The sequence below is a fragment of the Pleurodeles waltl genome, chromosome 7 (assembly GCF_031143425.1).
Source record: "Pleurodeles waltl isolate 20211129_DDA chromosome 7, aPleWal1.hap1.20221129, whole genome shotgun sequence".
Taxonomy (NCBI): Eukaryota; Metazoa; Chordata; class Amphibia; order Caudata; family Salamandridae; genus Pleurodeles; species Pleurodeles waltl.
In genome coordinates this window covers 1,248,756,078-1,248,769,201 of record NC_090446.1, presented here as the reverse complement: position 1 = coordinate 1,248,769,201, position 13,124 = coordinate 1,248,756,078, and the positions used below count along the sequence as shown (strand labels likewise).

Below are 13,124 nucleotides of genomic sequence, written 5' to 3'. Positions count from 1 at the left end.
TGCCAACAACCATTAGCAGAGCCAATGACTTGGCCATTCAAAACTGAATCTTACTGGCTTTGCAATTGCTCGTTTGCAGTCACTTGTCTGACTCCAAATTCTTGGGTAATGATTGACTGGTGTACAAATGAGAGGGGCTTATATGCAACAGGTGTGTGAAATGTGAGCGATGTCAGGCATTCCTTTATGGAATGTTCAGCCCTGATCTTTTTTACTTTTATCTAAAGGATTACTTCCTTGTAGCAGTTTGATATCTTGCAGTTACTTGAAAGTTGATATCTCTGCTAAAAAAAAAAAAAAACTACATTCAGACGACTCACTAAAAGGTTTAGGAGAAAAATGTTTTTAGCACATTTGGTTGTAGATAAACATTCTCTGCATAGTGTAATGTTGGGCTCTGACAAATAAAACTTGCTTTTCTTCTAAGAAGTCTTGACATGGTATATGCACCTGGGCATCAACTAACATTTTTAGTTTTTTTCCGCAATCTGGTTCGGATGTGATTCATTATGCTCCTGGCCTTATCAAATTTATTGGTTCCCATTGCGGCCTCGCAGTCCGTTACCTTCCATGTGAGAAGACTCTTTGACGTGTTTCTTAAAACTTTGCAGGTTTCATTCCTCAGGTTCATTGTTGTATTGCAACTGAGCCTCTTGCCTCTCGGGCCACCGTATGCTTCAGACTACCCATCAGAGAATGAACACCTGAGATAATGGGACAGATGACCTTCAGGAGATGACCGCAGTGCTACTCTAAGTAACTCTGGCCCAGCCTCCATTGCCACCTGCAGTCTTTGCCTCTCACAAGAGTATAACCTTCTGGGAGTCGGGTGGGGAGACCTGTGCTGAAGCTGCTGCCATCTTCCAGTGTACCACCCCCATCCTGCACTGGTTGACAATGTAGCAAGGCCATACAGCTGGACAAAGACACTTTCAAGAACCTCGACCCTTGGCTGCGCTCATGTTTGAGGACACCTGCCGACACCTAGCCTTCGAAAGCATCTTCATCATTGAGGCCAAAAGCACCATTAGCACAGAGACTTTCAGATCCGAGACCCACTCTCAATGTTGAGGACTGCCTACCATAAGGGAGTGGTATACCCCCACGCCCACAGAGGATGAGCTCTAAGTAGAAACGCTCTCAAAGACAGGATGCTGTGTCCAGTACATCAAGTTGCTCAAGGGGCTGATTAAATCTGCTGAGATCTTCAAAGAGCCGGTGAAAGCTTGCATGGTGACACCTTTCATCGAAAAGAAATATAAGCTGGCGCCCTCTGATCCGCTTTATATCCCGAGTCATATCCCACTGGACTCCTTAGTTATTACTGCTATGAAGAGAGCAGCAGCTCAGGCCACTGCGAATGCTCCTCCTTCTGACACTGCGAGCAAGCTGATTAATTTTACGGGGAAATGAGCAGCAGTGTGTGTGCCACTCACTCGTGTCGGTAATTCTGTAGGCCTCTTCTCTGGCTATGATAGAGGCCATTGAGAGGGGATGGAGGGACTGCTTTACCATCTCCCTGATCAGTATTGCAAGCCAGGGGAAGAGCTAGAGGACAAAGGCAGGCTATTTCTAATGCAACCATCTAGTTTGTACTGGATAGGGCAGAGACAGCAGCCAGAGGGAGGGTCAACACCTCAGTCATTCTACTGCGCCACTCTTAGTTCTGTGTGTCTGGCTTGAAGCCGGACGTGCAGCAGCACATCGTCAACCTGTCTTTCAACAGGAGCACCTGTTCAGACCGCAGGTCAATGCCTTTCTTGAGGAGACCAAGAAAGACACATAAACCGCCAAGTTGGTGGGTGCCCTTCAAGTTACTTCAGGTAGGGAGCAGGCAAGAGGTGACTTGAAAACCCCTTCTTCAGTTAAAACCCAGTCCTACCATCAATACCCACTGAGTGGCATATTTTTCACACAATGGTCTTTCAGAGATAACTGTTCCAAGAGCCGTGGCAGAGGCACCTCTAATAAAGGAGCATCTGCCTTCAAAAACTAACTTGTCCAGCATCCCTCTAATCACACAACACCTGTTGGGGGAGAGACTTCCAACGGTTTCTTCCACACTGGGAAGAGTTCACCACAGACTGGTGGGTCATATCCCTCATCAAGCACAACTATTTCATACAGCTAATCTCAACCCCACCAAGCATTCTGGCCCGCACTTGCAACCCAGAACATAGTACATTGTTACAATAAGTAGTTCAAGCATTCCTACTTAAGGGATTCATACAGCTAGTGCTCATTCAACATCAGGGCAAAGACCTTCCTCATTCCCAAGAAGCACAGGTCTCAGACCAGTCTTCTACCTCTGTCCTCTCAACAGATACATCCTGTCAGAACATTTTCATTTGGTCATCTTTCAGAATGTCATCCCCTACTGCAGCAAGATGACTTCATGGCCACACTAAACCTCAAGGATGCCTACTCTCACATCCCAGTCTATCCAGTTCATCAGCACTACCTCCACTTTATGGTGAGTGATAAACACTACCAGTTCAAGGTACTGTCCTTTGGTATCACCACAGCCCCAGGGGTCTTTACCAAGTAGCCGGTCACATTAGGAGGGGAGGAAATAACCTAATCCTGAACTTCGACAAGTGGCTGATCAATAGCTCAAGCAGACAGAAATGCCTAACCCACACCCAGGCCACAGTCCCACTGCTGCACAGCCTGGGGTTCATAGTGAATGCCGCCCAGGAGCCCTTCTCAGGGTCAGGATGCACCCACTACTGGGCAAGACCTTCCCCATTTCCCAAAGAGTGCAGGCATTCCAGCAGCTTCTCCCTCTCTTTCAGCCACTCCGTCTGCTTCCAATTCCCACAGTAGTGCACCTTCTGGGAATGATGGTTTTATGCATTGCTGTAGTGCCCCATACCAGACTGCATATGCACCTGCTTCTGGAATGCCTCTCAAAGCCAGTGGTCACAAGTGGGAGTTCAGTTAGGAAGATCTAGTGTTGGTAAGGGCAAGCACCCATTACTCCCTGCAGTGGTGGAAGAGCAACAATGTGTTGGAGTGCTGGCTCTTTTCAGACCCAGTTCCACAAGTAACCATCAATACAGATGCACCTATGATCATCTGGGAAACAGACCTCAACATGACAGTCTAGGTCTGTGGCCACCTCAAAGGGGTCTCCAAATCAACCACTTGGAACTGTTAGCCCTATATGAAGCCCGCAAAGCCTTTCTTAAGCCGATTCAAGGCAATGTAGTCCTGTTCACACGGACAACATTACAGCCACGTTCTACCCGCAGGAGCAAGGGGGCACTCACTCCCCTTGGCTGTTAGCCCTAATACAGCGAATATGGTGCTGAGCCATCCATCAGCAAGTTCATTTCCTGGCAAAGTATCTTCTGTGAGTGGATAAAGACTTCCCAGACCTACTCAGCAGTATACAGCAATACTTCCATGAGTGGGAAGTGCACCTTCACATCTTACTCTCTTCTAGAGATGCAGCACCCCAAACATAAATCTTATCGCTATCCATGAGAATGCAAAATGCCCAAACTTCCACACCCTCAGTCCATGGGCAGTGACCCGTGGATGAATTAGTCAGGGATCTTTGTGTTTACTGATTTATTACGTGATCAGTAATCTCAAGCAAGCATCCCTTTGTTGGCTTCACATTGGCTAGATAACCATGGTTCTTGATCCTTCTAGAAATGTCCTTCACCCACCCACAGAAAGCTCCTCAACAGATGGGACTGTGTCACACAAAACCACAGCAAAGTCAGAGACTTGGACCCTCAACAACTCAACCTGGCGATTTGGCTCCCGGAGTTTGGTTACCTTGACCTACCTCAGGAGTGCTCTGACATAGCTTTGTGCCACTGTAGTCAAGCTGTTTGCAGTTTCCTTTTTTGGAAAGTTGCCATCCTGGTAGCCATAATGTCTCTGAGATGTATTAGTGAATTACAGGCCTTCACATTGCTGGAACCTTTCTTACGAAAACAGCAGGATAGAGTAGTTGTTGGAGCAAATCCAAGATTGTTACCGAAGCTGGTCTCATCATTTCACCTTAACCAGAACATCCATCTCCCATTCTTATATCCACCTCTAGATTCGGTAGCTGAAAGGGCACTTCACACATTTGATCAAGCATGCTCCTGTGTACTACATTGAAAGAACCAAATCTTTTTCACAAAACTGTTGCGGCCCTTGTAGGAACCTGGCCTGGTGTGTGGTGAGCATGTATATTTATAGCATTACCAGCAATTACCAGATGCTTACAGGGTAAATAAAATAATACTTATTTGACACTGTTTCCTTCTTAACTTGATGCAAATGTAGTATGTCGATTTATGTGCCGATCTATAGATATATATGTATTGTTTTAACTTCCTTTTCTTTATTTTTCAGAAACATACCTTTATCTTGATGTATGAAGAGCGTCCAGTGGAAGTTGCCGCATATGTATGTAGAATCTTGGATCAAATGCCAACAACTCCCAGCTCACCTATGTATGTCGATTGACATTGCTGCTACATAAAACTGTCTAGAAAAAGGGCTGAGTGAAAAACAAGATGTAAAGAATTTTCATCAACGTTGCAGTGTTTTCAATACTCGCCCAGACACCATGTGCAATAAGATTGGTGTTCATTTCCATCATGTCCGTATGTTGTCATGTATAAAAACACATCCCTGTAATACATGGATCACAGTGTTCGTGCTAGTCATAAAGGAGACCTCATCCTGCTCTTTTGTGGACATATTGATGAAATGTGGAACTCAGAAGTTTATTTTGGTGACTTTAAGTGGGTAGCACCCAACATATGATTGGTAGGCTCTTAAACCTGGAGACTTCTCAGCTGTCTACTGGAAAGTTTTTTGTCAAATGCTTCCAAATATTGTTGCAAAGAAGAAACAAATTATAAGCATTTAATGTATGGATATAAATCTTGTGTTATGCAAGATGATATTACATAATCAACCAGTTACATTTTCTTCGGGAACCTGCAAGGCAAAGGACATTTTCCTTCGTGAAGTGCAATAGATATGCTGATTGAAATTCTGTTGCTGTATAGTCGGTCTTTGGTTTTGGGACAGTGTCACAGTTGATTTTTTTTAAACAGAAGAATCATGCTAAATATAGTGAAAATGTTTTTATCTTCCTACCCCAGAAAATGCTGCATTGGAAGAAGCTGACATTAAAATATGAAGAGATGGAACGTTATATATTTTCTTCTTTTTTCCTCCGTTGCTTGAATTAAGACCTTGATTTCAAGGGAATGACACCTTGGTGGTTATTGCTTGTAATATGCTTATGACCCAAACTGTACCTACATTGCTACTTGTGCCAGTCGAAGGTTCATTTTTATTGTACATGCACTGTTAATAACAAGGATCTACTTTTAGCTATTGTCGTCAAACATCATGTTCCCCACCATTCTCACGTTTTATCAATAACTAGGAAGCATGTTTCCTTGCTCGGGGTATTTAATTTGGCATTACTACTCTGCTGCTGACCAGGATGTACTAGAAGATCAAGTGTACCTGCATTTGTTCTTCTAACTGTGAGGCTTATGATCTCATTTCACAGACAATGTTCTCTGAATATTCGTTCCATACCTTAAGGTATGTTATCAGTGTAGCCTGTCTCAGACCACGAGTTCTCACCATAGAACAGGAAAAGCTGTGGACCCCCAGCTCTTTCGAATGTAATGGAGCATGATGGTGTTTGTTATTAAAACATTTGGATTTTAAACAACAATTTGTCTTACGTCGCAAAGCTGTTTTGTTTAATCTGCTATTACGTTTTTTTTATTTCACATTTGTCGTGAAGCAGCAAACAGCATAAGACAAATACACGTTCATGTAGCAGCATATAGATGGGAGCCACTGTTTTCCATTTTTATAATTTGTCATAATCATTGATGTTTTCTGATGTGTTTTGTGAAAGCATGCATTTGAAAGAAGATTTAAATCTAGATTGCATTTTAGTTAATGTCAAACTCACTGTAAGCTTCTAATAATTTGTTCAAAATGAAGAGGGAATGTCTGCTTGCTAAAAGTCAGGGATAAGGACATGCCATTTTTACAGCTATATAGAATACGACCATACTTCTGTGCGTGATTTATTAGCTAAATAACTGTGTTAATAATTTTAAATGTCTGATGACAATATCAATTCAGATGTCAAACTACTCGCCCAGTGCAGACATGCAGGGTAGCAAAAGTTGCATAATGTACGTCGTTGAGTTGCATACTGTGCTTCATGAGGTGCTCAAAGCACATTATTTCGTTGGAAAGCTTATCTGAAATATAGTGAGCATCAATCTTAGTCAAGTTGAACAATTATAGGTGCCAAAGATAAGGAAAGCAGTGGTGCGAGTTTGTGCTCAGAAGAGCACCTCGAGAACATTTTCTAAGTAGTAAGCTAGCCTGTGATATCAGCCCTGTCAAAATTAAGTTAAAGTTCCTCGTTTGTGATATTAAAAGTCATAAAATAGCTCCTAGGTGCTGGACCTAGAGGTATGTTTTTGCAAAGTAAACATGCAGTAGAGAACAGTCTTAACATTTTAAACACGATTAAACATGTTTTGCTCAAAGAACCATTTTAATTTCTTCCCTTTAAAAACCATCCAATTATTATATCCAGAATCGGCCATACTGTGTTCCAGAATGAAAAGTGTGTAAGTTTTGTAAACTTAGTGCTGAATTTTATATAAGAAGGTGAGTTTAAAAAGTAAACATATTAACAGCAAGTCATTAGACACAGTAGGTTTTGGAAAAAGCCATCAACATGCATTCTTAGGTAGTAATACCCAGAAAGAAACTGATTCAGGTCAGTGAGTTCTTGAAGTCAGTTTCAAGGAACATCCTGAATCAGAGATGGTAATAAAGTTCTTGTGGGTGGTGGTGTAGATCCATTCCAATGCAGTGGTGCGATTGGTTGGTCAGTGGGATGTGAGTTCTAGTGCTGAAGTCCAGGTAATGTCAATGACTAATTTTGAGGACGCACAAGAAACTATTGGTGTGGCTAGTAGGTTTATGTGAGCAAAGCTGGTAGAGAGGTTTATGTCAACAGAGATTTCAGCTGTCTTTGGAGATAATTTGTTATTAGTTTTAAAGACAAGTATTTGTAACTTGTATAGATTTGTTTTTTTCTTGTTACCTTTCAATTTGGTTATGGTAATACGGGGTTGGTTTGTGTCTCAGGAGATTATGAAGAGTCCTTGTGACAAATTTTTAAACTTTGTCCAAGTGACAGAATTAGTGGAGTGGTAGACATATTAGCAATTTAGTGCGGAGAGCTGTATTTTAACTGTATGGGAGTAGATGTTATTTGGCTTTCGCAGATGTTTAGTAATTGGTACCCAGCAACAGTGGCTATCTGATAGAGACTTCTAGTTGCAGATTCCTTAACTTTGAATTTCCCCAAGTGTCAGACTGGATCTGGAGATTTTTCTTCGAGCAGTACCTCTGCGCGCCATCAGTCGACTCCGTGGGCATCATTGGCGTTGTGTTTGTCGTGATGACGTCGCGGTCATATATAGGTGCCACCCCAGTGCACTCAGCTCACTTCTTTTCTTTCCGTGCCAGCCTATGCGTAGATCCGAAAGAAGCTACCTCAGTCATTGTTTGATAAGTCGACACTTTTGTCAATGTTTTTTTTATGAGTTTATGTATGGTTCGAGGGATCTCCCATAAGACCGGACTCAAGCCCTGCAACTCCTGTCACCGAACTATGTTGGAGATGGATCCGCACCTCGTGTGTCTTGGTGCTTGGAGATTGATCACGACCCGAAGTCGTGCTCTGAGTGTCGGCCCATGAATTCGAAAGCTTTGTGGGAGCGGTCCCTAAAGCTCATGGCGGCCTGACATTCGACTCCGCGGTGCTCACGGTCTCGTTCGAGAGGAAGGTCTTGAGTCTCCACCACTCCTTATCCTCCAAGTCATCAGGACATTCGGGTCACAAAAAGAAGTCGTCGAAGGACAAGCGGTCTTCAACTTCACCCCATTCATCTAACGATGCACGGCAGGAAGAGCATCGATGCTCTAGGCCTCTGTCATTGGCGCCTTCATCTGGGTTCCGGGGTGGCTCCACGCTTCCTCGACTTCCCGGGAGCCAGAGCCACTGCTGCCCGGCCGACCCACCTTTGGCACTCTCGGGCACAGGTGAGTCGGTGGGGGCCCCCTCGGGTTCAAAGTCGTCGGCTTTGGCCATGGCTCCGGAGGGCCCCTCCGGATCCAATTTTGCAATCTGTCCCGACGCCGTGCCACGGTGACCTTCCCCGGCGTTGGGTCAGACGTCGACACTCCCCACGTCGGTTGAGCCCACAGATGACGTCAATCCCATCCTCATACCTGACGAGCCAGAACAACGTCGCTCGACACAGATTCCGTTCTCTATGGGCTCTCCTGGTCCCAAGGTTGATCCAGACCCTTATTCTGGTGGGTATGGATACGGGGAAGAGTATGGAGGGGACACTGGACCCTTTAGAATACCAGCTTGACCCCCAAATAGACTGGGTGCAGGATTTGGGTGATGCCAGTGGTCTAGACACCTCCCCTGACACTGGTATGCTCTCTCCTCCTATAGTGGCTCCATGGTGGTGAGAAGGGCGGCTGAAGTCCTGGACCTTGAGCTACTTTCTGTGGAGGTTAGGCCTAATATCCTAACCGACGTGCTTCAGCCGGTGTCTTCCTCTTCCGAGCCCCTTCTTCCCTTTAATGAAGCATTGACAGACGTCCTTTTAGGTACTTGGTACAGATCCAGCACAGGGGCTCCTGTGAATAGGACGATTGCCCACCACCATCAGCCTGTGCCGTCAGACCCGAAATTCCTCACCCAACATCCCATGCCTGAGAGCCTTGTCATCCAGGCTTCTTCTTTATCTGTCGCATTCCCTGCCACACCCCCGGATAGGGAATCAAAAAGACTGGATAATTTGGGGAAGACGTTTTCGTAACAACAGTCTAGCGCTGTGGTCCGTGCACACCGCATGCCTTTTGGGCTGCAATTCCCATACTCTCTGCGATAGTCGCGCAAGTGCTGCCTGCAGTTCCGGAGGAGGCCCAGACTATCCTTTCCCAAACCGTAACAGATGGGAGGGATGCAGCGAAGTTCATGATTCGTTGTGGACTGGATACGACCGACTTTCTAGGCAGATCGGTTCCATCGCCGAGTGGATGAACGACAGCCGCCTGAAGCTCAACTCCGACAAGACGGAAGTCCTCATCCTCGGGCGCACCCCTTCGGCCTGGAACGACTCCTGGTGGCCCACCGACTTCGGTCCCCCACCCACCCCAGCCAGCCATGCAAGAAACCTCGGCTTCATCCTGGACTCCGCCCTCACCATGTCCAAACAGGTCAGCGCCGTCTCCTCTTCCTGCTTCAACACCCTTCGAATGCTCCGCAGAATTTTCAAGTGGATCCCAACAGGAACCAGAAAGACGGTGACCCAAGCCCTCGTCAGTAGCAGACTCGACTACGGCAACGCACTCTACACAGGCATCCCAACAAAAGACATCAAACGACTCCAGCGTATCCAAAATGCATCCGCCCGCCTGATCCTCGACATACCCCGCCGATGTCACATCTCCCCTCACCTGAAGGACCTCCACTGGCTCCCCGTGGACAAGAGGATCACCTTTAAACTCCTCACCCACGCTCACAAGGCTCTACACAACACCGGACCTACCTACCTCAACTCCAGACTCAACTTTTACGCCCCCACTCGTCAACTCCGCTCTGCCAATCTCGCCCTCGCCATCGTCCCCAGGATCCAGCGCAAGACCTCCGGCGGCAGATCCTTCTCCTTCCTCGCCGCCAAGACCTGGAACTCTCTCCCCACCTCACTACGCCAGACCCAGGACCTCCTCACCTTCAGGAGACTCCTCAAGACCTGGCTTTTCGACCGCTAACAGCTCACCCACCCCCACCCCCCAGCGCCTCGAAACCCTGACGGGTACATAGTGTGCTTTATAAATGTAATGATTGAATGATTGATTGATTGATGGTGGCATTGAGACGCCACGCCTGGCTGAGAACATCTGGCTTTTCAAGGCATGTTCAGCAATCCTTAATGGACATGCCCTTTGGTGGCACATGTCTCTTCGGAGACAAGGCGGACCCGGCATTCGATTGCTTTAAGGATTCCCAAGCCACAGCCCGGTGCCTTGGCCTCGCGCCCACTCCTAGACCCCAGCAGTCCACCTTTTGCCCCTTTCGTGGCTACGGAAGGGGCACCCAACTGCGTCCTTTCTCCTCTGGCCATTGACCCACGCACGCTGTCCAGCCCCTGCACAGACTTGGGATCCCACACCCCTGGGGATCAGGGAGCCAGCGGGTCACCCAGGCCATTCCCGCCCCCTCCCCAGCCTCCAAACTTTCCTAGTCCACAGGTACACCAGGAGCCAGTTGGTGGCAGGATTCGCCATCACCTGCCCTAATGGCAATCCATTACCTTGGACAGGTGAGCCCTCCGAATTGTCCGAAGGGGCTACTCCCTCCCCTTCGAGACACCTCCAGCCATGCCACCTTCATACAATCCGATATCGGAGGATCATCTGGCGCTTCTCCGCGAGTAAGTCCAATCCCTTTTGGCCAAAGGAGATATAGAGAGGGTTCTGTTCCCAGAAGTAGGTTGTGGTTGCTTTTTCTGCTACTTTCTGGTGCCGAAAAATCACAAAGGTCTTTGGCCTACATTAGATCTTCGGTCCTTCAACCTCTTCCTCAAACAGGAGAAGTTCAAAATGTTCACATTGGCTCAGGTCCTATCTGCCCTGGATCCTGGAGCCTGGATGGTAGAGTTGGACTTGCAAGACGCATTCTTCCACATTCCTGTTTTGCCGTCCCACAGATGTTACCTATGATTCGTGGAAGGTCACAAGTACTTTCAGTTTACCGTGCTCCCCTTCGGCCTTACCAGTGACTCTCGGGTGTTCACGAAAGTGATGATAGTGGTGGCAGCTCATCTGCACAGGTTAGGGGTCCCAGTCTTCCCCTACCTCGACGATTGGCTGTTGAAGGCGATCTTGCCCCAGACAGTCGTCTCCCACCTCCAGACAACGGTGAGCTTTTGCTGGGGTTCACCACCAACATGCCAAAGACACACCTGACTCCTTCTCAGATGCTCCCTTTCATTGGAGCTGTTCTGGATGCAGTGCAGTTTCTGGCATATCTTCCCGAAAAGCGAGTCCAGGATTTTCGGGTTATGATACCGATGTTTCAGCCTCTGTCCTTAATTTCGGTGAGAATGACTCTGAAGCTGCTGGTTCAAAATGCCAGATAGCCTATGCAGGCTCTGCAGGGGGACCTGACGTTCCAGTGGGCGCAGCATGTGGGGAATCTCTCCAGCAAGGTCCAGTTCTCCGAAGGAACTGCGAGAGACCTGCAGTGGTGGTTAACAAATCAGGATTGGGTCAAGGGCAGAGCCCTCTCCTTTCCCCAACCAGATCTTACAGTTGTGACAGATGTGTCACTCCTGGATGGGGCAGCCACATGGGAGCGACGGAGATCAGAGGCCTCTTGTCCTCAGCGGAAACCGAGCTCCACATCAATCATGTAGAGCTCCAAGTGATTTGACTAGCATTGAAAGCATTCCTTCCATCTCTCAAAGGGAAAGCAATGCAGATGTTTACAGACAACACCACCGCCATGTGGTATTGCAACAAGCAAGGCGGAGTGGGGTCGTGGACCTTTTGTCAAGAAGCCCTTTGCCTCTGGACTTGACTGGACCATCCGGGCATTTCCCTGGTGGTTCAACACCTGGCACACTCCTTGAATGCCAGAGCAGACAACCTCAGCTGACGATGCGTGGTCGATCACAAATTGCGTCTCCATCCGGAGGTGGCGCTTTTCGTCACAAGTGGAATTTAGGCCTTCTATACGCCTTCCCTCTCATACCACTTCTGCCCAGAGTTCTGAAGAAGATCAGGCAAAACCGGGCCCAAGTAATACTGGTGGCTCCGGACTGGGCATGAAGAGTCTGGTATCCCGAGCGGTTGAGCATGTCCATAGCTCCTCTAATCAGACTTCCCCTTCGGGAGGATCTTCTGTCGCAGCAGCAGAGGAGGGTCCTCCATCCGAACCTGTCAACTCTGTGGATTCATGCTTAGAGATTGATTGGTGACAGTTGACGTTTTTTGACCTGCCTCCTGAAGTCTGTGACATTATCCTGGCAGCCAGGCGTCCCTCAACCAAAACTGTTTACGCCTGTCAGAAGAAACTTGTGGCATGGTGCATTGACAAATCTGTCAATCCTCTATCTGCTCCTCTTGCTCAAGTCCTTCTCTTTATTCTTTCCCTTGCCCAGCAGGGTTCCACCTTGGGCACTCTTGAGGGATTTCTTTCTGCTATCTCTGCTTTCTTGAGGTTACCAGATCAGCCTTCCTTATTTAAATCTCCTATAGTTGGGAGGTTTCTTAAAGGCCTCACACGTCTCTTTCCTCTTATCCCATTTATCATGCCCCAGTTGGATCTAGACCTGGTATTAATATACCTTATGTGTACCCCTTTTGAGCTGCTTCACAACTGCCCTTTACGGCTTTTAACTGTCAAGACTGTCTTTTTAGTTGCCATAACTTCTGCCCGCAGAGTAAGTGAACTCCAGGCTCTGTCATTTAAGCCACCTTTTCTGGCCATACATCCTGTCAAAGTGGTGCTTCGCACAAGGGCTTCTTTTCTACCTAAAGTACTGACACCCTTCCATGTCGGACAGTCCATCACCTTGCCTACCTTTTATGCACCCCCACTTCCTTCTCATGAAGAGGAAAGACTCCACCGTCTGGACCTAAAAAGAGCATTGGCGTTCTATCTTGATCGAACCAAAGTCTTCCGGGTGGACGATCAGCTGTTTGTGGCATATGTGGGTGCAAAGAAGAGGAAGGCAGTGCAGAAGAGGACCATTTCACGATGGGTACTCTTATGCATCAAAATGTGTGCTACGCTCTGGCTAAAAAGCAACCTCCTGAAGGCTTGCAAGCTCACTCCACCAGAGCTACTGCTGCTACCACAGTGCTAGCACGAGGTTCTATTCCTGGACATCTGTCAGGCAGCGACGTGGGCATCTCTGCATACTTTTACCAAACACTACTGCCTGGACAATCAGGTCTAAAGGGACTGTTACTTTGGGCGTTCGGTCCCACAGGACTTCTTTGTGTGACCTTTTTTCGCAGCC

The 13,124-nt window shown here is 47.2% G+C and overlaps 1 protein-coding gene across 10 annotated transcripts in view; it reads left to right on the top strand.

The window, feature by feature from the left end:
* MAP2K4 (mitogen-activated protein kinase kinase 4) overlaps positions 1-5,173 on the top strand; it is a 599,606-nt gene extending 594,433 nt beyond the window's left edge. For all 10 annotated transcript variants that reach the window (XM_069200385.1, XM_069200381.1, XM_069200386.1 and 7 more), the window contains one exon: positions 4,360-5,173. In XM_069200385.1, the coding sequence (XP_069056486.1) occupies positions 4,360-4,473 (114 nt within the window). In that variant the 3' untranslated portion in view covers positions 4,474-5,173. The remainder of the gene's footprint in view (positions 1-4,359) is intronic.
* Positions 5,174-13,124: the final 7,951 nt, after the last annotated feature.